Here is a 27,931-nt window from a genome sequence, read left to right on the forward strand (position 1 = left end):
GCGGCGCAGGGAGGAGAGGGCGGGGCGGCGGGGGATTCACTGACCGGCTGGAGCAGCATCTAATAACCAACTCGCAAAATAAAACAAAATAAAAACAAAACAACAAACACGAAAACACCAGACATTATAATACAGACTTATAATTTGCACTGATGTTTTTTCGAAATTCTATACGCGAAAAGTGAGCGCGAGAGCCCTCGGTGCGCCTGCTTGCTGCCGAAGTCAAAGTAAACTTTATTGTCATCTCCGCTACATACAATCCAATATATAGAGAGACAAGACGACGAGGCTCCAGTTACAGCAGTGCAAGTAAACAAACAATATATATAAGAAGAGTAAGAAAATAAATATACGCTTTAGGACTAGAGGTAAAGGGATCAATAACAATTTAAAATTTACAGTTTGATGATTTAAAGTCTCACACACAACCCGTCTGCTTCCAAATAGAGCACATTTCATTTATAATGTTGTAAATCCAAGACCATTATGTATTCATGATTTGAATCCTGGGTTGTGTGAAATCTCAGAAATGCACCCTAGACAAAGTGAATCTGTGAACTAAGGTGTAGGTCTGTTAGGTTATGTTGTGGTGATCCTCGGGTTGAGAGATGGGTGTTCATATTGGAGTGCAAAATGAAAATCAATGGAAGATGGACAAGAAAAGTTCAAAGCCATCAGGTGCTCAGTTTAGAAAAAAATAGAAAAGAGGAGAAGGAGAAACGAGCAAAAGATACAGGTAAGCAGATGTGTGATTGGATAATGGCAGGTCATGTATCCTGAAACAATCAGAATCAGAATACTTTATTAATCCCTAAGGAAATTATGTGGGTTACAGTTGCTCCAAGAAGAAATGGTAAAACTAGCAACAGTAACAGACTAAACTCCAAAAACAATACAATATGCTACAGATTTTAGTATTAATTAGTCATTGTCAATTGTTGATTTGTCCTGTTCTCATTGTATGACGAATTCTGATGGTTGTTTGGTAGCCGTTTGCATACTATGCATACTCTCTCTCTCTCTCTCTTCATACCTGTGTCTGTGGCAGGGGGAGTGTTCGCCCAGGGCGCCAAACAGGTTAGGGTTCATAGTGGGATTCATAGTATTCATTGAGCTGGCATGTAATGCTTGAGGTAGAGCAATCTGAGTAGGAGTGGGAAAACCTAAGCAACTGGAATAGGGCAGATAAAAAAAAAAGTGAGTTTTGTGAAAGGTAAAAGCGGGAGAAGGAGGAAGAGGGAGAGAGAAAATTTGGACAGACTGAAGTGTAAGACTAACAGGAGGGGAGAGGTATGAGAGGACATCATATGAAGTCTTTCTTGTCTTTCATGTTCACTTTCCTCAGTTTGGGGACCGTGATAACCACCCTTATCTGGTACGTGTTGGACAGCAAGTAAGTACATAACTACCTTTGTGCTCAAAGAGCAAAAACTAAAGAGGCTCTTGAAGAAGTAAACATAGTATCATTAAATTAATTAAAGTGTCAAAAGTAAAGCGCTTCTTCAGTGTTAGTAGTAATACGATGGCACTAGTCCAATATGACGGCCAACCAAACCGGTTTGACAACCTGTTTGACGGTTTCGTGCGTGTGCGCGTTCAGGTGTGGAAACACACAGGGCGTCAGAGAGGTTATATGAGTTTATGTGTTTTTAACTGGGTTTTAATTTAAACAAACCATAGGGTTTTTAATTAAACTATTTTATGGCTTTGGCGTGTCTCAACATTCAGTTATGCAGACATATGTGTTCTTAAGAGCAATTCTTTGTTTTTGTATGGAGGGGTGGAAGCCGTTTTGCTTCACAGTGTGCATTAACAAAGCTGGAATGCTTTTTATTTACATCTAGTCAAAAGTGTTGGTAAGTGTTTTAATCACACTAATTTTGTGATTCTGACAATGTCTCAGCATGCAGCGATGCAAGCATTTTATTTTAAAAATGGCACAAATGGGAATTTCTTCTGAATGGGCAATGTCAGCCTGTTCACAAGCGTTTCATTTAATCAAACCACTAGTTTTTAATCTAACTAGTTTTTACGCATCTACTGGGGTTTTTTTTCACGGGTTGATGCGATCATTTTATTTAAAAATCGGGATTTCGGAATGTTGAACTAAGAGAGAGACAGAGCCAGCTAGTTTTTTTAATTTATCAAAATATTACATATTTGCAAAAGTGCTTCCACGTTTTCGGAGAGCTCTGTTATCCACCAGCGCGATAGCTGACCGGGAGGTCAAGGCTCGATAGAGTCTGCGAGCATTGTTTTCAACCCCCTGCAGTCTTTTGCTACTCAGGTTAAACATGATTGATATATACACACACACAAAAAAAACCCACCCAGCACGCCCCTGCGGGCGGTTTATCCTTCAAGCTCGGGTCCTCTACCAGAGGCCTGGGAGCTTGAGGGTCCTGCGCAGTATCTTAGCTGTTCCCAGGACTGCGCTCTTCTGGACAGAGATCTCCGATGTTATTCCCGGGATCTGCTAGAGCCACTTGCCTAGCTTGGGAGTCACCGCACCTAGTGCTCCGATTACCACGGGGACCACCGTTACCTTCACCCTCCACATCCTCTCGAGCTCTTCTCTGAGCCCTTGGTATTTCTCCAGCTTCTCGTGTTCCTTCTTCCTGATATTGCTGTCATTCGGAACCGCTACATCGATCACTACGGCCGTCTTCTTCTGTTTGTCCACCACCACTATGTCCGGTTGGTTAGCCACCACCATTTTGTCCGTCTGTATCTGGAAGTCCCACAGGATCTTAGCTCGGTCATTCTCCACCACCCTTAGGGGCATCTCCCATTTTGACCTCGGGACTTCCAGGTTATACTCGGCACAGATGTTCCTGTACACTATGCCGGCCACTTGGTTATGGCGTTCCATGTATGCCTTGCCTGCTAGCATCTTGCAGCCTGCTGTTATGTGCTGGATTGTCTCTGGGGCATCTTTACACAGCCTGCACCTGGGGTCTTGCCTGGTGTGATAGACCCCAGCCTCTATGGATCTTGTACTCAGAGCTTGTTCTTGTGCTGCCATGATTAGTCCCTCTGTGCTGTCTTTCAGTCCAGCTTTGTCCAGCCACTGGTAGGATTTCTGGATATCAGCCACCTCCTCTATCTGCCGGTGGTACATACCGTGCAGGGGCCTGTCCTTCCATGATGGTTCCTCGTCTCCCTCCTCTTTCTTGAGTTTCTGCTGCCTGAGGTATTCACTGAGCACTCGGTCAGTTGGGGCCATCTTCCCAATGTATTCTTGGATGTTCGTTGTCTCATCCTGGACTGTGGTGCTGACACTCACCAGTCTCCGGCCCCCTTCCTTCCGCTTAGCGTACAGCCTCAGGGTGCTGGACTTGGGGTGAAACCCTCCATGCATGGTAAGGAGCTTTCTTGTCTTTATGTCAGTGGCTTCTATCTCCTCCTTTGGCCAGCCTATTACCCCAGCAGGGTACCTGATCACGGGCAGGGCATAGGTGTTGATGGCCCGGATCTTGTTCTTACCGTTCAGCTGACTCCTCAGGACTTGCCTGACCCTCTGCAGGTACTTGGCGGTTGCAGCCTTTCTAGCGGCCTCTTCATGGTTCCCATTCGCCTGCGGGATCCCCAGGTACTTGTAACTGTCCTCTATGTCTGCAATGTTGCCTTCTGGTAGTTCAATCCCCTCAGTTCTGACTACCTTCCCTCTCTTTGTTACCATTCGACTACACTTCTCCAGTCCGAACGACATTCCAATGTTATTGCTGTATAGCCTGGTAGTGTGGATCAGTGAATTGATGTCTCGTTCACTCTTGGCATACAGCTTGATGTCATCCATGTATAGGAGGTGGCTGACAACTGCTCCGTTCCGTAGTCGGTATCCGTAGTCGGTATCCGTAGTCGGTATCCGTAGCCAGTCTTGTTAATGATCTCACTGAGGGGGTTCAGGCCTATGCAGAACAGCAGTGAGGACAGAGCATCTCCTTGGTAGATCCCGCACTTGATGGTGACTTGTGCTATGGGCTTGGAGTTGGCCTCTAGTGTTGTACGCCACATCCCCATTGAGTTCCTGATGAAGGCTCTTAGGGTCCTGTTGATCTTGTACAATTCTAAGGCATTCCAGTATCCAGCTGTGGGGCATTGAGTCATAGGCCTTCTTGTAATCAATCCAGGCAGTGCACAGGTTGGTCAGTCTGGTCTTGCAGTCTCGGCTGACTGTTCTGTCTACCAGTAGCTGGTGTTTTGCGCCTCTGGTAATCCCTTTCTGTGCCCCACTCATGTATTGACCCATGTGCCTGTTCATCTTAGCCGATATGATGCCTGACAGGAGCTTCCATGTAGTACTGAGGCAGGTTATTGGTTGGTAGTTGGAGGGGACCGGACCCCAAGGCCTTTCTTGTTAGTGTCGGTAATCGTGGTCGTAGTGCTGCATTAACATCATCTATAATAATAATAATAATAATAATAATAATGGATTGGATTTATATAGCGCTTTTCAAGGCACCCAAAGCACTTTACAATACCACTATTCATTCACTCTCACATTCATACACTGGTGGAGGCAGCTACAGTTGTAGCCACAGCTGCCCTGGGGCAGACTGACAGAAGCGAGGCTGCCATATCGCGCCATCGGCCCCTCTGGCCAACACCAGTAGGCAAGTAGGGTAAAGTGTCTTGCCCAGGGACACAACGACCAGGACAGAGAGCCCAGGGATCGAACCGGCGACCTTCCGGTTACAGATACGACCTAGCAGACCTTCTGAGGGTACTTCACGTAATCTTTGGGGGGGGGGGATCCAGGTTTCAAGCTTAGCCATGATCCTATTTTTCAGGACAGTTCCTCTCGCACTCAACGATCCTTTTCCTATCGCACTTGGGGCTATGTACCCAATCTCGGGTGGGGGTGATGAAATCCCCCCCCCCCCGACCTTTATGTTTATGTTGTTTATGTATGTTTTCGCGGTGGCTAACCGAACTAATCCTCCTCCGGAGGACTCTGACACGCGTCCGGGCACAGAGTTGAAGCGTAACCTTCTGAGCAAATGCGCTTCTTAGGGGTCCCCATCCCAGTTCTACACAATTTATTCACTTAGAAAACACCACACAAAACCACACAAGCAATTTTATTGATGTCTAAGCCTGGCTTTATACTCAATAGGGACTTAAATCCCACAAACAAATGACCAGTTACCTATATTTTCTCAAACACACCTTATTCTCTTTATCTTTTACCATGAAATAACCTGTAACCTTTAAATCAGTACTGTCATTCTCCAAGTTTCATTACCATTACTTCAAAGTTTCTTATTACTTCAAAGTTTCTCATTACTTCAAAGCTTTACTTTATTCTCAAGAATTTAGTTTTACCACTACTGAGCCAATTTAATAGTTAAGATCGTCAACTCAGCGAAAAGATAATTTAGAATTCATCCAATGTGCACAAATTTGCTTTTTCTTTGAACAGGTTTGTGCCTACCTTTAAATCTTTTTAGACCGGTCTCCTGTTCGCCTCATATCAGATCCAACCTTCGGCCACATTTGTTCTCTCTGTTGCAAAGGGAACCGGGCGGAAACACTAAATATTAAAACACGATTCTTTGATCCCCATGATAGAACAGAGAAAACCCGACTCATAGTGTCCAAAATATTTATAATTCTTTTTATTCAATCATCTTCCGGAAGAAAGAGCCCTGCACAGCCCCAAAAGCCAGTTGCAGAAACTCTAACATTAGAATTTAAAACGTCTCACATATAGGTGTTATTTTGGTACTTTACATGTCACACAGTTTTGATACAAACACTCCTTATATGGTACAAGTTCCTCTTTTCTGTCTGGCTTCCTGTATTTATTAATATACTTGTATAGCTCTACACTAACTTCCTGTTTTTCAGTATGGCTGAGCACTTAGTTTATGAGTCAAAAGTGGCCTTGCTTTACAAACCTTCATTATTAAAGTACATAAAACAATATAATAAGTAAATAAGCACTAAGGATATATTAATTACATGACAGTTCTCCCCCTTTTTGTGTTTCCTAAGAAACACGACATAATTCCTAATTTATTCCATTAAGTTTACTTGCATGTTAAAAAGCTAAAATATAACAAAAGAGATTATGCTAAACAAAACGAAACCTTTCAATTGCCCAACCCTGTCTGTCCCCTCAAAGGGTTGTATGTTTTCAATGTTTCCTTATTATTTTGTCATAATTACTTCTATCCACGACAAATAAATCAAGCTCTAAGACAGCACCTGTGAAATGTGAAATATCCTAAATCTACTTCCCACACCCCCTTTTTACCCAGAATCCCAATTTAAACCCACTTCTGACTTCCCTCAGTGCTCACTGTAAACTCCAAAAAGATACAATTAGCTTTTTCTGGTAAAAGGTCCTAGATTATTTTGTCAATCTTGGAAAAACATCCTCTATAGAGTTAGCCCGTTTCATCTTTAAAACTTAGTCCTGGTTTCTTCGCCCCCTTTAACAGGTAGCGCATATCCGGACTGAACACTGTGTTTGGGCAATTTACATAACATAGAAATCCTACAAACTATTCAATCTACACAACAAATTGTCTGAAACTGGGCGATTCTCTCTGCTCTGTGCTTCTTTTGAGTCCCGCTTTCTCTGGTTGGTTCTGTTCAGTCTGGGGCTTCCAGGATTCTCGCCACCCCTGTGGTCGCTGTGGTCCTGAAATCTTCTCCTGTAAAGGATAGAAAACAAAACACCTCTCTCTGCTACACCTCAATAACCTACTGTGTTCATCTATTGTTCCCTTAATTATTCAAAGTTGGTTACAAATATCATGTTCTGGGCTCTATCCTTTACTTTACTTAATCTTTACTTAATCTTAATTTACTTACTCTCAATGTTCTTTATGTGTGTTAGCAACACTTATAATTTTATTAAACACACCCAGGGTAAGATATACACCATCACCATATCAGCATAAAAACAGACAGAGACGTTCCTCTTTCTGTCACATTCTTCCATACATGGCAATTTGTTTCACCTCCCTTGTGATTCCTGGGGACTTACAATTTCTTGACTCTTCTAGGCAACTCAAATGCAGTTAGAAGCTAAATGAATTCCAGGCCCTCGGCCTGGCCTAAGTTTAAATCATTTGACCTCTCACTGGTCCCTGTCCCTGAGGTTTAGAAATGTCCAGAGCATCATAACAGAAAGGTAAATTAAAAAAAAAAAAAGGAGAGAGAGAAAGAAATGCATAAACTAATAATTACATGAATGAATAGAAAACACACATACACAAACTGTTACATGTGAAATTTTTTTTGGAGAGAATCAGAAGTGAGACAGTTTGAATCCACAGCTCAGTGCAAAGATGCATGAATTCAACCTGATTATAAAAACACATACAGGCAATGAAGATCAGCTTACACTCAATCTTAATATGAATACAAATACATAGATGCAATGAAGACACGCTTACACTTATGAATATGAATACATGACATAAATTGGTGTTTCTGGCCAGAGAGAGAGAAGTGTGTTGTTTAAGCAGTGATGATAATAATGAAAATGTCTTAGTTTTGTCAGTTTTAGGTGCAAAGCAGACCTGGATCAATTTTCCACAGCAGTCGGCAGTCGGAAGAAAGTTATAGGTTAAGATCACTGGAAACGCTCAGGCCAAGTTTCTGGTTGAATTGTTTACAGCGCCATGTGTCAAGCCCAGAGGTCAAGCCCAGACGAGTTGGAGTGAGAGCGTATGGGGAATTGGATTGAAAATTGAGGCTGAACTGGTGGAGGTTTAGAAATGTCCAGAAAAAAGGAGAGAGAGAAAGAAATACATAAGCTACTAATTACATGAATGAATAGAAAACACACATGTGTCACTAAACCTGACAAGCGAGCTCTCGCTCCTAACTGAAGACAAGGAATGCAGTTCCAAAGAGCAATAACATGGCAGTTAAAGAGAAACAGTTGAGAATGCAGGACAAAGCGGAAAGAGAACTGCCTGGTATTGGACTGTTGGAATGCTGTTATTTAATGTGGGAAATCAAAATTTGGGTTAGCAAACCTGGGAAAAAGAAAACTGACTGCTTAAGTGGGAAAATTGTGAAGGAGCCTGAAACACTGCAAAAAGAAACATATACAAAATCACACACACAAACAGAAAATGTATTAACCTTACTAACACTTACAAATACAAGAGAGCTCATGAAGATTAGACAGCATCTTGAGCATGTGAGTCTGTTTATCATATTGTCCAAGTCGCTTAGTGTGATGAAAAGTGATGCAAAGACCAGTGGACTAATAGCAAAGTAGTTAGAAAATGATCCAATTATAGCAGAGAAATGTGTAGGAAAGGCAGCTTTGAGAACATGCCCTGGTGGATCTGCAGCTCCACTGCACAGACATTGATTAAACCTGATTAATAACACACACACATGGAATGAAAATCAACTTGCTATCTTTCATTAGTGTTAAAATAGTGTCAATTTAACACACTTAAAGCCTGAAGTTGAGGAATAACTCAGGGAAGTTCAATGACAATAGAGTGATTTTTGTGAAAAGGAAAAAGTGATTAAAGCTTAAAGTCGTTTTTAGAATAGTGAATTAGAAGTGCTGCTGCACAGATTTATCAAAACCGCAACTTCTTGAGATTTGACTCAGTATGCAAATTAGTTGAATGACTGGGGACGGGAAATGAAAACGGAGAACCTGGGTTTCCTGTCTGACTGGATGAGTGAAGCTTGCACTGAAAGACACACTGTGACTGTGTGAAAAGAATGGCTTGGTAACATACAGGATAATTAAATAAAGTGGTCAGGTCTGTGACTAAGTGCAGTAGTCCAGATTTGGAAAGGAAATTTAGTATTTAGTGATGATAGATTGTTATAACGTCTTTAGAAAGGGCTTAATGAGAATATCAATGGTGTGCAAAACTGTGCGGCTTTTAACAAGATTTTCTGTGTATTTAGCAGGTGAAATTATGTCAGTTGACCTCAGACTGTCAGGACGCTGAAGAACCTGAGGCCAACATATGGTTAAATTAGTAAGCAAAACTTTGCTGTGATTAAGATTTTTTGGGGTTGTTGTTTTAGTGATGGGTTGATTCTGTCGGTTGATTTAGGGATACTGGTCACCTGCGGTTGTTGTCTCATTCTTTGTGCCAGAGGGGTTGTTTTCTTATTTTAATAGGGGGAGTTTTATTAATCATGGACATGGTTAGAACTGGGCCCTTTAAAATTGTAATAGTGCACTTAAGAGAAATCCTGTCAGGTGATTATGTTTTGTGCTTTGATGAGCTAATAATCAGCTCTCTTTTTCTCATTTTTGTTCTAAGCAGGCCTGAAAGATTGAATTAACAGCGCTGTAAAAATTTTCGGGAGAATAAATTTAAGGGGAGCTTTTCCAGATTACAATGGGCCGAGGAAAAGGCTACCTGTGGGGACCTGATCAGGTTGTAAGTCCCTGTCTAAAAGGATTGCAGTGAGTCAATCCAGTCCAAGAGCATAAAGAACTCTTTTCCTAAAAAACAAAAAACCAAACAAAATAAAAAAAATGAATGAGCTCATGTTGCTGAGGGTGGAGAATCTGATTATTTGCGCGGAGTCTCCACTATCAGCAATATCTGAGTGAATGTGTGTGAATGGACTGTGACTGGACTGATGATGTGGACTAAAGGTTGGACTGACTGGACACTGAGATAAAGACTGGACCAAGGGTGGGATGAATAAATGTTGACAAACAATTCACCACGCTGGCAAGAGAAAGGGGATGCTTTGCTTTGCTTTGTTTTGCTTTGCTTTGCTTTGCTTTGCTTTGTTTTGCTTTTGCCATGAGCAGGAGGAGCGGAAGACTTAATTCTGGGGCTGCTGATTTTGGGTTGCTGATGTTTGCTTTGAGAAAATTCTGTTTTATTGACTGGGTGTAGATTATGGTAGTACATTATATAGTGGGGAAATACCAAATGTTAAAGGGGAGAAAATGTTGGATGTTACTCATGTTACTATTAACAAAAGCAGGCCACTGTAGCAGTAAATTAAATTTGATAGAGGAAAATAATTACAACCCAAGTAATATTTATGAGTCAAATAGGGGATCGCTAGACTTTTCATATAAAAATGCAGTTATAGAATAACAAAGACTTGTCCAAGTGACCAAGGTTATTTCCCTTTAAAAAAGTAAATTATTAAAAGAGCTGGTACTAGAGGGAGACGTGTGTTGTACCTTCATCCCAAACAATACTGCTCCAGATGGCTCAGTAACCCGAGTTCTGGAGGGGCTGAAAACTCTGTCTAAAACCATGCATGAACACTCGGGAATCGACAATCCGCTGGACAGCTGGATGACCTCCGTGTTTGGGAAATGGAAGGGGTTTTTCATGTCTGCAATGTTTTCTACTGCCGCTTTTTTTTAGGGATACTGGTCACCCGCGGTTGTTGTCTCATTCCTTGTGCCAGAGGACTGCTGGAAAAGGTAATAACGAGGGCAGTGGACCCCGGAGCGGTAGTTCCGGTGGCCATGATGCCATTGATGGACCGAATGGGCCGAGGAGTGACACGACACAAAGTGCGGTGACCTTTCTTTTTGAAAGGTCAAGAGAGGGAAGGATAATCCTGGGAATAAAGAAAATATTTTACTGCTGCAATATAGGCTTTAACATTGCATTAAAATGTTTTTTAAAGCTACTGGCATTAGACTAAAACTTTTATTAAAGGTGCAGCTATAATCATTGTATACACACATTGCAGATCGTGCTCATGAAAGAGTTGTTGCTCAGTCTATTCAAGGTCTTAAGCTTCGTTTGGAGCGATGACCCGACGATCTATTGTGTAAGTGACTTGGAGCAATAGAAAGTTAAACCGCATACATGCTTACAAACACAAATGATTTAAACTTAGGCCAGGCGGAGGGCCTGGAATTCATTTAGCTTCTAACTGCATTTGAGCTGCCTAGAAGAGTCAAGAAATTGTAAGTCCCAAGGAATCATAAGGGAGGTGAAACAAATTGCCATGTATGGAAGAATGTGACAGAAAGAGGAACGTCTCTGTCTGTTTTTATGCTGATATGGTTATGGTGTATATCTTACTCTGGGTGTGTTTAATAAAATTATAAGTGTTGCTAACACACATAAAGAACATTGAGAGTAAGTAAATTAAGATTAAGTAAAGATTAAGTAAAGTTAATATAAAGGATAGAGCCCAGAACATGATATTTGTAACCAACTTTGAATAATTAAGGGAACAATAGATGAACACAGTAGGTTATTGAGGTGTAGCAGAGAGAGGCGTTTTGTTTTCTATCCTTTACAGGAGAAGATTTCAGGACCACAGCAACCACAGGGGTGGCGAGAATCCTGGAAGCCCCAGACTGAACAGAACCAACCAGAGAAAGGGGTCTCAAAAGAAGCACAGAGCACAGAGAATCGCCCAGTTTCAGACAATTTGTTGTGTAGATTGAATAGTTTGTAGGATTTCTATGTTATGTAAATTGCCCAAACACAGTGTTCAGTCCGGATATGCGCGACCTGTTAAAGGGGGCGAAGAAACCAGGACTAAGTTTTAAAGATGAAACGGGTTAACTCTATAGAGGATGTTTTCCAAAGATTGACAAAATAATCTAGGACCTTTTACCAGAAAAAGCTAATTGTATCTTTTTGGAGTTTACAGTGAGCACTGAGGGAAGTCAGAAGTGGGTTTAAATTGGGATTCTGGGTAAAAAGGGGGGGTAGGAAGTAGATTTAGGATATTTCACATTTCACAGGTGCTGTCTTAGAGCTTGATTTATTTGTTGTGGATAGAAGTAATTATGACAAAATAATAAGGAAACATTGAAAACATACAACCCTTTGAGGGGACAGACAGGGTTGGGCAATTCAAAGGTTTCGTTTTGTTTAGCATAATCTCTTTTGTTATATTTTAGCTTTTTAACATGCAAGTAAACTTAATGGGATAAATTAGGAATTATGTCGTGTTTCTTAGGAAACACAAAAAGGGGGAGAACTGTCATGTAATTAATATATCCTTAGTGCTTATTTTCTTATTATATTGTTTTATGTACTTTAATAATGAAGGTTTGTAAAGCAAGGCCACTTTTGACTCATAAACTAAGTGCTCAGCCAGACTGAAAAACAGGAAGTTAGTGTAGAGCTATACAAGTATATTAATAAATACAGGAAGCCAGACAGAAAAGAGGAACTTGTACCACATAAGGAGTGTTTGTATCGAAACTGTGTGACATGTAAAGTACCAAAATAACACCTATATGTGAGACGTTTTTAAATTCTAATGTTAGAGTTTCTGCAACTGGCTTTTGGGGCTGTGCAGGGCTCTTTCTTCCGGAAGATGATTGAAAAAAAAGAATTATAAATATTTTGGACACTATGAGTCGGGTTTTCTCTGTTCTATCATGGGGATCAAAGAATCGTGTTTTAATACATACGAAACAAAAAATGAAAAAATGAAGAAACGCACAACAATGTTGAATTTTAAACAGCACTTTGACATCATGCTCAACCGACCATAGTAAAAAAAAAATGCTGTTGTAATATGTAATCTTAGCTGTTGTGCAGATCTAACTGCAGTATCTGCATTTTTCAACTGTCTGATCTGTCAACAAAATATTTTCTTTTGCAGTTGTGAGGAACCTTTCCAACCACCTCCTCAAAAGAAACATGCCCCAAAGCTGTCAGAAATTTGCAAACCCTGCAAGTGAGAAAAAGCATAATTTGTCACACTGTTTCCCTGAGAAACCTCTTTGTTTATGCCATCATCAAAAATGAAGTCATGTCAGCTGTACAGGTATGATCTGCTGACTGTGTTTGGACATGTGTGTGTGTCACAGGGAAATCATTGACAAAGTACATCAGCGTTACAATCAAACCTGGAAGAAGAACGAGAAAAATTACTTAAAATTCAGGTAAGTACTAATGCTTAATATTTCTTCTATGAAGAGTACGAATTGGATGTAAAAAGATTACCATACAGCAAACAGGAGCCTAGTCATGCATATGAGATGTAATGCTATGATATCCAGTATATCAACCGGAGGGGAAATGATAATGATGGGCTGGTTTATACATACATATATACATATACATACATACATATATACATATATGTATGTATGTATATGTATATGTATATATATATATGTATATATACATATACATATATATATATATGTATACATATATATTTAATATGTCTACATATGTATATATACATATGTACATATGAACATATATATATATATATATATATATATATATATATATATATATATATATATATGTACATTAGGGGTGCAACGATATTCGTATCGATATTGAACCGTTCGATACAGTGCTTTCGGTTCGGTACGCATATGTATCGAACAATACAACATTTGTAATTTATTTTATCAACTTTCCTTCTGATGATGCTGTCTGTGTTGAACGCTCAGTGAATCTGCGTTCGACTACTCCGCCTAGGCTGCACTGTCGAGCGCAGATCCACTGAGCGCTCAACACAGACAGCATAGTCAGAAGGAAGAGCGCAGGGCAAGCTAGCAAGACAGAAGTTAAGCTCTCCTTGCAACATGGACCTCCCCCACTCTCATTCAGATCTGGCGTTTGGAATTATTTTGGTTTTCATGTGACGTATGACCCTGAAGGTAAGCGAGTCATGGACTAAAGTAAAACAGTATGTTGGATGTGCCATGCAATGCTCAATTACTAGTGGGAACTAGTGTGTTAGTGCAGTTAGCTCGTTAACGTGTTGGCCGTCTAGCCCCATGCACGGGGCGATCGGCGGTAGCTCGTTAACGGAGATTTGCCATGTTGTGGCGTTAAGGTCATTTCAACGAGATTAACCTGAAAGCACTAGTGGGAACACAATGAATATGACTGCACATTTACGCCGACATCATCCTAGTGCAAAGACAAAAACAACAAGCATGCTACTAACTTTAGCCGAGTCATTTAGACAGCTGTTAGCACATGATTCTCCTTATGCTGCTGAGAATATAGCCCAGAAGAAGCGGATAGTATAGCTTTTATTTTGGAAAGAGACATTTCTCTGTAATAAACTCTCTTTTCCAAAGATGAGTGATTCCTCAATCAGATACAGGGCTTGCAATATCGCTAGCCCGACGTCCTGGAGCTAGCGATTTTTTCAGTCGGGCTACCAAAATCTATCTCTTCCCTGCCCGTCGGGCTATTGTAGGAAGGAAAAATATATGTCAATGCTTTTGCATTCTTTCAGAAATGTAGCTGGGTAATTATGTCATTGGCATCGGTGAGCCACTGTCAATATGTGACATATTGAAATCGCGTTTGAATTTGCGCTTGTTTTTTTGCTTTCACTTTGCAATCGTGCGAACTGTGTATAGAGAGCGACAGTACTGATCTGTGAGTGATGATAATTTGTGCACCAATTCCTCTGACATCGTCTTATTAATCGTTAGCTTACTATGCAAACATGACAAGTGAAATCTCCCGCAGCAAGCTTAAACATGTGAGAGGTTGATCGCGCAGAGAATCGCTGAGCTTATGTGAGTGAGCGTGTAAAACCAGCAGCATATATATTTTAGTTCTGCTGAGCCAAATAAGACAGGTCAGGGTGAAGAAGTGACAGCCAAAGAAAAGCTTACCACAAAACGGAGAAGTTATGACAAATTAGACTATAAGGCAAAAAGAAAGTGCAGCTTTATGGTTTCATGGACAAAAGAATTTCTGTGGCTGCAATATGATGAGCTAAATAACCAGGGCTGCACATAAGTGGTCCGCAGGTGCGCATTCGCTGTCAAAATAAAAAACACCACAAGGGTTAGGGTTAAATTTAAAAACTGTACTTTTGAGTTAAAATATATATTTATAATTTTAATAAATGACAAATTAAAAAGGCGTGAACATTTTTTTGTATCGAAAAAATATCGAACCGTGACACCAAAGTATCGAACCGAACCGTGAATTTTGTGTATCGTTGCACCCCTAATGTACATACATATATATATATATATATATATATATATATATATATATATATATATATATATATACATACATATGTACATATACATATGTACATATGTGTGTGTGTGTGTGTGTGTGTAATATATATTTTTCTTTCACAATAGATGAAACTAACATGTAGAAAAATAACTGCTGTGAAATTGCTGTGTGTGTCACGGTTCTGGGTCAGTGTTGACCCAGCATTTTGAGTTTCTTATATTTTGGTCTATTTTTGCATTATGGATTATTTTCTGATGTTCTGGTGCTTTGTTTATTATTATCATTATAGATCTGTTTCAGTTATTCTTGGTGAGGTATCAGTTCTTAGGTTTTGGGTTCTCATGTGTATTGCAGTTTCTGTTCAGTGTCTAGTCTGTCTCTGTGTCATGTCTGCATCTTTGTTTAGTGGTTTCTTGTTTCCTGTCTTATTGTGAAAGTCTTTGTCTTATGTTAGTGTGCAGCTTAGCTCCCCCATCTCGTTAGCCCTGATCTCCCCCAGCTGTGTCTCCCTTCTGTTACACATTCCCTGATTACCACCCTGTGTATATTAGCCCTGTGTCCTCAACCCAGTGTCGCGTCATACCATCAGATTATGCCTGTGTGTTTTTTGGTTTCTGTATTCACGGCACTTCACGTTTGGTTTTCATGTCAGCAATAAAGCTGAGGTTTTGATTTACAATTCTGTGTTCGAGTCCTGCGCTTGGATCCTCCTCTCCGCCTGCCCGCACACAGAGCCCTGACAGTGTGATTTGTTTGCTTTTATATGAACTGAATCAACTACAGACAAGAAAGAAAGAGTAAAGACGCACAAGGGGTTTAGGACAGAGGAACTGTAAGAAAACTGATGGCACAACAAAGAGCAGAGAGATATTTGCCATATGGACAAATGATGTTATAAGTATATAATGGAGAGGTTTTGAGCTGGATAAAACATTATCAGGAGTTGCATTTGTCTTTATTGCTTACAGCTTTTGGAGTCAACACTCGCAGTGGTGGTAGTCACTAATCTAAACCCTAAAAAATAAAATGAGAAAATTCTAGTAACATATGGGGTTAACTTTTTTATGCTATTATTTTTACTGGATCTAACTGTTTTGTTTGCTCCTTTTTTCATCTTCCCTTGTTTAACTGTGGATCTTAACTATCTTAACAAGATAGTGTTGGATAGTTAAGATCAAACAACAGGTGAGCAAATAACCTTGTTTGCTCACCCTTCTCTGTAGGTGTCCTTCCATGTTATCTCTCTGTCGAGTGTTATCTTTCCATTGAACATGATAAACAGAAAAAAATATTGTTCCTTGCCATGACATTCAGAAACAGATTACTGACCTTTCCTTTTGTTGGCAATAACTACTAACATAAGTTAAACATGCAGCAACATCAGAAGTGTATGAACCTACTCATCTGGTAAAAAGTCAGTCAGTGTTAACTGAGTGTTTGTTGTTTTACAGAACTAATCTGAGAGTTGCATGCAATGGCTTTGACAATGCCATTGTGACACAGAACAATACTCCTATAGGATCGAATATTGTTTACAGTGGGGAAAAGAGGACTCTTCAGGTGAACAAGGACTTATTCGACTTGTTTTTGAAGGTAGGTTCATTTTCATTCATGGAAACTCTGTTTGTGCTGCTTCTTTGATATCTTCATTGGTTCTCTTATGTTTTATTTGACTGACACAGTGATTATTTTGCAACTTTTCTATTTTTTTGTATCTTCAACTGAACTCTCTTTTGCTTTTGAAATGAGCTTTTGGAGATAATTTTGTTTGTGCTGTTCTAACCTGAAAAAGTGTGAACAGTATTTTTTTTTATTTTTTTTTTTAATCTCAATTGATTTTCTTGGGTTCTGCATGTGTATATGGTGTATATAGTATTTATAACTAAATACATAGCACAGAATCTGCATTATTAAGGGTTTTTAATGACATCCTACTGGCATTTGATTCTGGTAACCACAATGTTCTGGTCTTGCTTGACTTAACTGCTGCCTTTGACACAGTAGACCACAATATTCTAATTTCTCGATTAAATGATGTAGTGGGTATTGGTGGCACTGCACTTAATTGGTTTCAGTCTTATTTGGCAAATAGAACTTTCTCTGTCAGCCTTCTCGGTTCAAATAGGTTAAAATATACAGATTTTTACACAAACAGCAGTTTGTTTGTTGTATAGCAGCCGTTATAACAAGGATTATGCACTCAAACTAGGAGGAATAAGAAAACAGAATTGAAGTGACTGCAATCTGCAATTTACTGAAATGTAAATGGTCTGTATTTGTGTAGCGCTTTTCTAGCCCCTAAGGACCCCAAAGCGCTTTACACAACCTGTCATCCACCCATTCACACACACATTCACACACTGGTGATGGCAAGCTACATTGTAGCCACAGCCACCCTGGGGCGCACTGACAGAGGCGAGGCTGCTGAACACTGGCGCCACCGGGCCCTCTGACCACCACCAGTAGGCAACGGGTGAAGTGTCTTGCCCAAGGACACAACGACGAGACTGTCCAAGCCGGGGCTCGAACCGGCAACCTTCCGATTACAAGGCAAACTCCCAACTCTTGAGCCACGATCGTCCCTAGCATTGAAATTTTTTCAACCTCAAAATCAAAATGGTTATGAAACTGAAAAGCAACATTGTACAGCCTCAATGACAACATACATTTTTATGATGAACCATTTTCTGTATCAATTTATAGCTGCACAGAAAGAAACTCAAATATAATTCATCATTTGTGATTATATAATTATACACGTTTTGTAGTCTGGTCTGCCCCAAGCCTCAAACTTGACCGGTCTGCAGAGCCATACAAGAGAGAAACTGTCTGAAAATCTGTACCGTTAACATATTTAAGCAAAATTGTTATTAAAAGCCTGGAGCATTTTGCATCTCTGCTAAAAAGGCCAAACAGCTTAAATATGATCTTATTTGGAGATGCTTAATATCGGAGCATATCCCAATTGATACACTGTCCATTAGAGGAGCTATTGCATTTATAAGACGCTGTATTTATATAGTCTGTTTCAGCTCTATTTACTTTTGTGTGTAATTTTTTTTTCCAAAAGAGAAAAAAACCCACACAATAAACAATTATTTGTCTTTTTTTTTTTAATAATTTCTAATAATTATGACTATTTATATACACTTTTGTGATCATTATTCTTTTGGATATAATATTCCCATGGTTGTAATCTATAAAAACGACAGACCTATCATTAGCAATAGCAAGCATAAAAAGCATCAGACTATAAAACTAGAATAAAATGTCTTTTTAAAATCCTTTTTCCTTCAACATGTGAAATCAGCAACAATGTAAATGTGTTTTCATAATGCCTTATCTTTCGCTGTCTATTCCAGGAGAATCCTTTCTCAAATAAACAATGGGACACTTGTTCGGTTGTTGGGAATGGTGGGATCCTGTTTGACAGTGGCTGTGGAAAAATGATTGATTCTGCTGACTTTGTTATCAGGTGAGAAAAGTGTCCAATGTAGACCAAATCCAGAGTGGAAATTCCACGTAACCATTTCTGTGTCTACTTTTTTGTTTGTTCAGGTGCAACTTACCTCCTTTGGAAAATGGATATGAGAAAGATGTTGGCAGCAAAACTAGCCTTGTGACAGCAAATCCAAGCATCATTTTCCAAAAGTGAGCAAAAGAAATAATTCCTTGTCACTAGGGAAGGGAACTGATAAGAATTTAACGATTCTGATTCTATTATCAGAATCACTTTCCAATTTGATTTCTTATCAACTCTCTTATTGAGGCTCGTTGGGTCCTCATTGTTTTCGCACTGAGTCACCATCACCGCTAAGCAGCATGTCAAAGACATTACATTCTGCAACTTAATCGCATGCTGTTGTTAAAATTTTTGTATATATTTGAGGTATTTCCCAATAAAAACAAAAATAATTAAATAAAAAATAATTAAATGTCCAAATCTACACTGTAGGCCACACCGCTATTTTTTTCTCCTCTGGCACATGAACTTAAAACAGCTGATGACAAGTACAACAAATGTGACTGATAGGCAAACACTGGGAACTAGTTCTTTTAGAGAACCAGCTCTTGATTCCTATCCCTACTTGTCACCTCACATTATGTATGCGTTGTTGCTCAAAGTCAGCTGTTTCTTTTGCACAGATATGGTGCGCTGACTGGACGTCGCCTTCCATTTGTGGAGAGTCTGCACAAGTACGGCAACTCTCTGCTGCTCCTTCCTGCCTTCTCCTTTGGCAGGAATACTGCTATGTGTCAGCGGGCTGCATATACAATAGAGGACTTTGAAAGCCCTATTCGACCTGTTTTCTCCAACGCTCAGTACCTCCACAGTCTGGATCAATTCTGGAGCTCTGAAGGCCTGAAAGAAAGGCGGCTCAGCACTGGATTCATTATGGTTAGCATGGCCCTGGAATTGTGTGAAAATGTACATCTGTATGGATTCTGGCCCTTTAGTAATCACCCATATGACCTCTATACCCTGACTAACCACTACTATGATGACGTACCGGTTAAAACGTTTTTTCACGCAATGCCGGCTGAGTTTGAACACTTGTTGCAGCTGCACACTGAAGGGGTACTCAGGCTTCACCTGGGAGACTGTAAATCAGATAAAAAATAGTTCCCAGGGATAGACAACAGCACAGAAGCAAAGTACAGAGTCAAATGCCTTCTCTATAGCCTCAGGATGAATCCAGTAACTTTTTTGCCTTCATAAGGCCATTGCTCTGTACATTTTAGTGCTTTCCACAGCGTGTCTTTTATCCTGTCTTCCTTCTCTCACCCCAACCGGTCGCAGCAGATGGCCGCCCCTCCCTGAGCCTGGTTCTGCCGGAGGTTTCTTCCTGTTAAAAGGGAGTTTTTCCTTCCCACTGTTGCCAAAGTGCTTGCTCATAGGGGGTCATATGATTGTTGGGTTTTTCTCTGTATCTATGAAGCGCCTTGAGGCGACTTATGTTGTGATTTTGCGCTATATAAATAAAATTGAATTGAATTTATTACAAATATCTCTCACCCTGTATTCTGAAATACCTCAATTACATTCTCTTGATTTTTAGAAAACAAAACTCTAATATAAGGACTATTTTGACAATATCTTAAAAAATGTAACCATGAAAAGTACTTTTGTACCAGCAGAAGATAAATGTATAGTGCCTGATAAAAGTGCAAAAATCATATCACACAACTACCACATTTGTCTGATTTTAAGTGAGATTCATGCTTCTGTGTTAAATCTGCACCACAGGTAATGTACAGCATAACTTCAAACCTCCCTGAAACCCAATGCCATAATTCAGTAACTGAGCCTGCACCTCCATTGAAATTAAATTAAACACTGAGTGGATGCAGTCTACAATGACTGTGATTGGCTCGATCAGTACTGTCATTTCCTAGGCATTTCCAGCTACTTCTTTTACTGCTGCCATTTTCTAAATTGACTGCAAGGGAATGGATGAACTTGAATAGAGAACTTTGCTGGCCGCTTTCATAAGCTACACCATAGTCTCTGTATAGTACAAATTACACATTATTTCTACATATGATGCAGGCAAAGGTAATGGTTTGTGTCAATTTATCTTTTTATTGGTCCTTTGCAAAACAATTTTTAAAATCCCAGCGCCACTGAATTTGTGACCACTACTGCTCGCTCCCGTTTCTGTCACTTTTGCCCAGTCCCACAGTATTTCTGCCCAACGCCACTCTAAGTTTATTCAAATTCAGCAAAAATCTCAAAGTTTTGGCATTGATTTGTCTGTTGCAATGTTGATCCTAGACCAACATTTTTCTCTTGATCCAGGGACAACACAGGAATGTGGATATTAGATAAATGTGTTGGCAGGGCACTGCGGGTTAGGTGTATTCTGGTCATACTGAAACTGTTCATGGCTGTTGTTGTTTCATAAACAGTATGAAAGGAGAGGGAAAATTAAGTGAACGTGAATAAATACTTATCAAAAGATTTTGGAATTGTGGATGTGTTGACATTCACTTGTGGGTAGTTATTTCAGAATCCAAGGTATTTAGAGCGATCAACCATTTAAATGTTATGATGTAGTCAATAACAAGTATTCAATTTGTCTAAACACATGTCTTGAGGTGAGAGAATTCACATATTTTAATGTGAATGTTCAGATCAAAAGAAAAGCCATCATGCCATCACATCATAAAATTTCAGGGTATTCAGATTAATAAACAAAATGTTATATAGAACCAACTAACATTTTGTTTATTAATTTGAATACCCTGAAATTTTATGATTTAGTTGAATATAAAATGGCACAGATAATGTATAAAGCACAAAATAACTTGCTTTGGCGCAGTACTCAGAAGCTGTTTAAAGTCAGAGAGAGTCAATATGACATAAGGGGAACAGGTTTCTTTAAAAAAATAAAAAAAAAAAACAAGATAAGGACAAACATAAAGCATAGATGTGTTTCTGTTAGAGGAGTTAACTTGTGGAATAATTATGACAGTGATTTAAAAAGGTGTAGTTCGTTTTCCTTGTTTAAAAACATGTTCAAAACTAGAGTATTAGAAAAATATATATAAATCAAAACTGAAAAGAGCAATAATAATAATACTCAAACTCTTGGTTGTTTTGCTTTGATGTAGTTACATATATAAGGTGGAAAGGTTTTTTGTTTTGTTTTGTTTTTTGTTTGTTTGTTTTTAGCTTTGCTTTGTTTTATTCTTTGCTTCGAGTCCTGCGCACAGGACCTGCATGCTAAAAGCAGATGATCCAGTGTGGCAACCCCTAAAGCAAGCAGCCGAGGGAAGAAGATGTTGGCAAATCTATATATGTTGTTTATTAATGTTACAAACCCCCCCAACACTGTGAACTACTTTTAAATTACTCTAATTGTAAATCATCAATCATAGTGACTGTGTCTGATACAAACTGTATGTACTTTTATAACACAAACAAAATGCTGACAATTGTGGAGTCAGCATATGTCCCAGCAGTGACCATCAACAGCCTTTTGATTGCTATCACTCAGGAAATGGACTTTATTAAACTGTGATAAATATGACATTGTCTCTAACAATCACTGACTACTATCTCCTTACAGTAGGTGTGGATATTTGTCTTGACATACTGGCAGTGCACTCTAAAAACTATTGTTTAAGCTCAACAAAAAAAATCAACGCAACAGTTTCCATTACTCTTTTTGAGTTACGATAACTTATGTTGAAATTAGATTGAACCAACAAACTATATTGAGTTAGGGGAATTAACTTTTCCTCCATAATCAAAGGTGATTTTAATTACCATTTATGTAATATTTGGTAGCTTAAAAACATATTTTTAAGTTGTTTACTCATAAAAATTTTCTTCCTCCAATTACTTTTTCCACATTATTTAAAATGATTTTTAAGTGTTATGTAATTAATTACAGCAATTACAAAAACTATTTTTTAAAGTTCATTATTTAAAATATTAAGTTGCTGATTTTCATCATTATTATCATCATTTTAGCTTTCTCTTATTTTTTTTTATTGTAATAGCTTTTAAGAAAGGAATTCATTCAAAAAAAATTTTTTTTATCAAAAAACTTTATTTTTTAACTGTAGGCATTTCAACACTTTGTATTTAAAAAGTGAAAATAAACCAGAAATTTAGATTTATACCATCTCAGCCAAGTTATAGTATATGCCTTTATGTATTTAACACCACAGAAACAAATGTGTTCAATTGGTAAAAAAAAATCTACTTAGAAAACATTTTGTTACAGTAATACTTCCATGCAAGTGTTCAGTAAATGTTAACTTTCAATGCCTACCAAACTTTACAAGATCTTGCATCTTTCTATTACACAATGCAGCAAACACCTTTAAGATCAATGTTACACATACAGGATTCAAAACAGTTAACAATTTTTGAAAAAGAGTCAACATCTTTAACATAATGATGGTTCCATCAAGGTCAAGGAACAGCTTCTGAACAACTTCAAAAGTATATTTCAGATCCTTGCATTAGCTCAGATTGAGAGCATATATTATGCCCATGAGCAAAACACAGCACCTTGGGAAACTCTGGCCCTCCATGATTTTTGTTTCCTCCACCACAATGGTTGCAGTCTTATGGTTAGATCCAGGGGTGTACCGGTCACTGATGATGGCAGTTTTCATCACCCGCCTTTCAAGGTTGGCCTTAAGTTCTTCGGTGTTAACTTAAGGCCAACCTTAAGTTAAGGAATTAATAGGTTAGTGAATTATAGATTAGACTTTTATACTTACTGAAACTTAACGGTAATGTTTGCCGTTACTTTACTGATTACTTATTTTCAAAAGTAATTAATTACTTAGTTACTTTTTAAAAACACGATTTACAACCTGAAGAGGTGATAAGCCAAACTCCATGAAAAGGTCCTCGTCCTTCTCTCCAAGGAAAGTGATAAGGCAGCAGATGGCTACTTCTCTGCGTGTTTCAATTGTATTGTGCTATTTAAGAAAAAATAAAGTATGAGTATAAAATACATGGGTGACTGACAACAAAGTGCATTTCAAAGCTACCCAAAGTCTAAATAGTTGTCCTACCTCAAGAAGCATGTCCTTGATCTGCCTCTTCTCACTCCCTTAGCTCCTCCCCTTGATAAAATGACATCCATCAGTTTTGGGGTGCAATGGTCAAGTGTAGCCATTCAAGGCTTACAGTGGTTATTCTCTTGAACTCCTCCTTTATCTGTAGACCACACAAACAGAAGAATTAAACCTTGCAGACTATTAGCTATACTGCATTAATGAATGCTGTAATACATTATTTAAAGAGGATAGAAGTGATCTAAGGCTACCCCAAGTTTTGAGGGAACAAAAACAATCTTGGTGAAGACAAGGGAGACTTCCCCACCATGAGACAGTGCTCTGCTACCAAAAAAAAAAAAATTTTCCTTTTTTAGTATCGTATTTTCTACGGAAGTACGTAGCTATCCCGTTTTGCAATAGTAATCCTTACTTTACTCGTTACTTGAAAAAAGTAATCAGATTACAGTAACGCGTTACTGCCCATCTCTGGTCCAAACTTAACAAAGCACTAATGACCCTAGATTATCACTCTATACTAACTGCTTACATAAAGTCTTAATGTTAAGTAGATTCACATAGCCCATGCTAGAATAATGCTATTGGAATGACATTAACAATATTTCACACAGTCTGATTTAAAAAAACAAAAAAAACAAAAAACAAAGATAGCTACAGCTCTTAAGATCAAGAACAATACTTACTTTAAGCTGTATCACAATACTAACCAAAATCAATGTAATATTACGTATGGGTCATGCAAGTTTTATAAAGATATAAAATAGGTGAGCCAGATGGAAAAAAGAAGCCTCTAGGTTATCCCTCTGACAAAACTATTCACAGTTTAAAGGCTTCTAATTTTGGTAAAAAGAAAAACAAAATCAGCCTATGATTGAAATTAGATTGCACTGTGTAGCAAAACTTTAACCATGCTTCTCCCAGCCACAGTTGCACTCTCTAGCTGAAGACTTTTGTCAAATGAAACTTTATAAGTCTTATCCTCTGCTGTGCTAAAGTTTAGAATGGCTAGCATTAGCTACATGTGGTAGTGCAAAGTATTTCCTTATCTGTATGAGCATCACATCATACACAAATCCACTACAGGTGACTAGCACAAATGTTTTGCTTTGGTAGAACTGTTATTTGTAAATGAAATGTTACTTACCTTGAAATGTCTTTTACAAAAGCTTGCACCATGCAACGCAACATGTGTGAATTTGCCCGGGCTAGTTAAGTCAGTAGGGGAGGGAATTTGAAATCAGAAGTTACAGTGGAAAAAAATAAGTTATGTATTAAATTTCTTTAAGTAATTACAACTTGAATTTTTATGTTGAACCCACTAACATTGGGATTTAATTTCAAATTACATATAAAATTTATTTAATGTAATTACCAACATTATTAATTCAACACAACCCAAAAAAATAAAGTTTGCAACTTAGAAGGTCTATCTTAATCAATAAATTAGAATTTTTATGTTGCAGCCATGGATTTAATCAAGTGGTGGTAAAAGGCCTGATGAATTACTTTTTAGAGTCAGTATGTTTGTCGATCTGACTATCTTATTGTAGTCAAACCATTATTCCAGTAATCAAGATTAGTGAGTTTATGAACCCTCATTTCCTCATTCATACTTATCACTCCATGACTATGTGGACTGTAAAGCAGCTGTCACACTGTCTGCCAGCTTCCCTGCACTGGAAACACTTACTGTAAGTTACTGTTGTAATCACAATAAACAAAACAAAAACAAAACATCCGTGTAGAGTTTGATGATTACTGATCACTTATTTGTTGTGTTTTAACTGTTCACACTATTGGAAAGATGTCTCTGATGGTTGGGGTTTGGAGATGATGTGAATATTTGAGTGAAGTTAAGGTTGAAATGATTTTAAAACGGAATTAAATTAAATTCAAACATACTTTTTAAATGCAGCCTGCACAGAGCGTGGTCGTGTTCTGAACATTTCATGTTGAAATTAGTTCACAGATTGAGATTCAGTTTTAAATGATGTCAAACAACATTTTAAGTTTCTGAAATTCTGATTCTGAACCTCAACATATTTTCCACTGAAAACCTAAATCAGTCTCAGTGGCTCTACTCAGAACGTGTGATACCTGCAGGTATCACAGGTATGACAATGGACCATCAAATGATGTATGGGCCGACTTGCACTGCAAGATGTATCCAGAACGGATAAGGATCATGGATCCAGATTTAGATTGTTACATCCCATCAGTCCATTAAAATTTTACAGAATAATTACTGAAAAAAATAAACGTTTCAAACTGCATTGTATCTGTTTTCCCATATTTTCATCTTGATTTTCTGTCACCTTCATTTTGTACAGTTTGTCATGTTACAGCTGAATAATTCGATTTGAAAATCAAACGTATCACAAATCTTTATGCTGTCTATGATGATGATGTATATGATGAGGTAATTAAAATTAATTCTTCCCTCATCAGGGTCCACACATATTCATATTCTTGGTCAACTAGATTAAAATGGAGGCTTTGCTCCATGATGAATCCTGGTATTGGAGCTCCATTGACCACTCATATAAGGCACAAGGTAAACTCAGCATTAATTGTCAATATTGATTCAACTTTAGCTAACACATAGAATACAAACCTTTTAAAAAAGACTTACTGCTATGTACTCTGTGCAATAAAAGAGAATAACCTTGCATGTGGGACTTGTACATGTTTTCTGCACTCACTAAAATTGCAGTTAATTCTTATCCATTATCATGCTTTGCCTCTCTCTTGTATGAACTTGACATGCATGCAGAAGTTCATGCATGTCAGGTTGGTGGTTTGACCCTTGGCTCCTCCAGTCTGCATGTCAAGTATCCTTGGGCAAGATACTAACCCCAAGTTGCTCTCCGATGCATCCATTGGAGTATGAATGTGTGTGAATGAAGTTAGAAAAGCACTCAGTATAGAAAAAGTGCTTGAGAGAATGGGTGTGATTGGGTGAATGTGGCTATATAAGAATCAGTCCATTTACCATATTTAAAGGCAAGAAGTCGCTTGTAACCATAGCCAGAAATGATTAAGCTAATATGTATTTATATGTAAAAGTTTTAATGATGTCTCTTTAAAAGCTTTCCCATGATTTCATAAAATATCTACCTCTACTGGTACTGCAGATTACTGAAAGCATCAAATGGGCATGACTCTGACTAACCACTACTATGATGACAGACCAGTTAATAAGTATTTCCATAAAATGCCAGCTGAATTTGACCAGATGTTGCAGATGCACAATCAATCATATGACAGGTGTGGTTGAACTGCATGAAGACTGAAGTTTCTCTTCTCTTCTGGCAGGACAGGAATGTGGCCTTGTCCTGTGAGCCACTGTAAGGATGTACTTAGAGTAGAACTGGACTGTCACCGGCCTCAGGCTCTTCACCCTTTTCAAAGACAAAGCAGTCATTTAGATAAAATATTAGATATTGTTTACCTGTAAATGCACAAAGTAATTTTAGAAATGTAATTATTGTCAAGAGTGAACAAGCACTGATAGTGTAATCTACAGCTGTGGCCAAACGTTTAGAAAATGAGAAGTGTTGTTTGCTTATTTACAAAGTTTGCAGTGATAGTTGTATATCATATTATATCACTTCAAACAGAGGTGATCCAGTAATGCTGCACTAATGAATTAGACTAACTATTCAATTTAGCTAAAGTTATTAAGTTAGCTAAAGAGTTGGGATGTTGTATAAGACATAAATAAAGCTAAAATACAAAGGTTTGGACACCGTTTTGCATGTTTCCCTACTGTAGGGGTCTCTGCAAGCATACAGAGGGGGTACTCTGAGAGGGTACAAGATGACAACTTTGGAATTCTACTAGAAACAGTCGATCATATTTGTTTGTCAAAGCTGAATTCAGGGCAAACTACGCTAAATTAGCATTTTTAGCTAGCAGCTACAATAAGCATAAAAGTTACCTTACGGCTATCATTTGTTAACATGACGCTTGTTCTTATACATGTAATACATTTATTACCAACCTGAGAGTTTATCCGCTGGTCATTCGACATGACGAATGACTTCTGAAGTCTTAATTCAGCTCAAGATGCTGTAGATTCCCGTCAGTAACACTTTCGGTCCGCTAGTAAAACGTAGTTCTATTAATCTGCGCTTGAACCGGAACTGGATGTAACTCCATTTTAATCTAGTTGACCAAGAATATGAATATGTGTGGACCCTGATGAGGGAAGAATTAATTTTAATTACCTCATCATATACATCATCATCATAGACAGCATAAAGATTTGTGATACGTTTGATTTTCAAATCGAATTATTCAGCTGTAACATGACAAACTGTACAAAATGAAGGTGACAGAAAATCAAGATAAAAATATGGGAAAACAGATACAATGCAGTTTGAAACGTTTATTTTTTTCAGTAATTATTCTGTAAAATTTTAATGGACTGATGGGATGTAACAATCTAAATCTGGATCCATGAT

At 38.4% G+C, this 27,931-nt stretch overlaps 1 protein-coding gene and 1 long non-coding RNA gene across 3 annotated transcripts; both read left to right on the forward strand.

The window, feature by feature from the left end:
- The first annotated feature begins 1,071 nt into the window (after positions 1 to 1,071).
- Positions 1,072 to 19,755, forward strand: LOC120741986 (alpha-2,8-sialyltransferase 8F-like). 2 transcript variants are annotated; one of them, XM_040045136.1, is made up of 7 exons: positions 1,072 to 1,375; positions 12,565 to 12,639; positions 12,773 to 12,847; positions 16,373 to 16,514; positions 18,284 to 18,396; positions 18,480 to 18,572; positions 19,068 to 19,755. In XM_040045136.1, the coding sequence occupies exons 1-7, from the start codon at positions 1,293 to 1,295 to the stop codon at positions 19,543 to 19,545; spliced, it is 1,059 nt and encodes a 352-aa protein (XP_039901070.1). In that variant the 5' UTR covers positions 1,072 to 1,292; the 3' UTR covers positions 19,546 to 19,755. The 2 variants fall into 2 exon arrangements, with proteins under 2 accessions (XP_039901070.1, XP_039901064.1); XM_040045130.1 differs by having other exon boundaries at positions 1,073 to 1,393.
- LOC120741999 lies at positions 7,818 to 11,495 on the forward strand. Its single transcript, XR_005697738.1, has 2 exons — positions 7,818 to 8,978; positions 9,273 to 11,495. It is a non-coding gene; the product is annotated as an uncharacterized LOC120741999 (long non-coding RNA).
- Positions 19,756 to 27,931: the final 8,176 nt, after the last annotated feature.

Source organism: Simochromis diagramma, unplaced genomic scaffold (assembly GCF_900408965.1).
Source record: "Simochromis diagramma unplaced genomic scaffold, fSimDia1.1 OVJJ01000321.1, whole genome shotgun sequence".
Classification (NCBI taxonomy): domain Eukaryota; kingdom Metazoa; phylum Chordata; class Actinopteri; order Cichliformes; family Cichlidae; genus Simochromis; species Simochromis diagramma.

What these genes read in the sequence shown, in the direction of transcription:
- LOC120741986 (XM_040045130.1), top strand. Translation starts at nt 1,293, where the DNA reads ATGAGAGGACATCATATGAAGTCTTTCTTGTCTTTCATGTTCACTTTC. An exon ending in TGGTACGTGTTGGACAGCAA is followed by an intron (nt 1,394 to 12,564) that starts GTAAGTACATAA and finishes TTTCTTTTGCAG; the next exon opens with TTGTGAGGAACCTTTCCAAC. An exon ending in TATTCGACTTGTTTTTGAAG is followed by an intron (nt 16,515 to 18,283) that starts GTAGGTTCATTT and finishes TGTCTATTCCAG; the next exon opens with GAGAATCCTTTCTCAAATAA.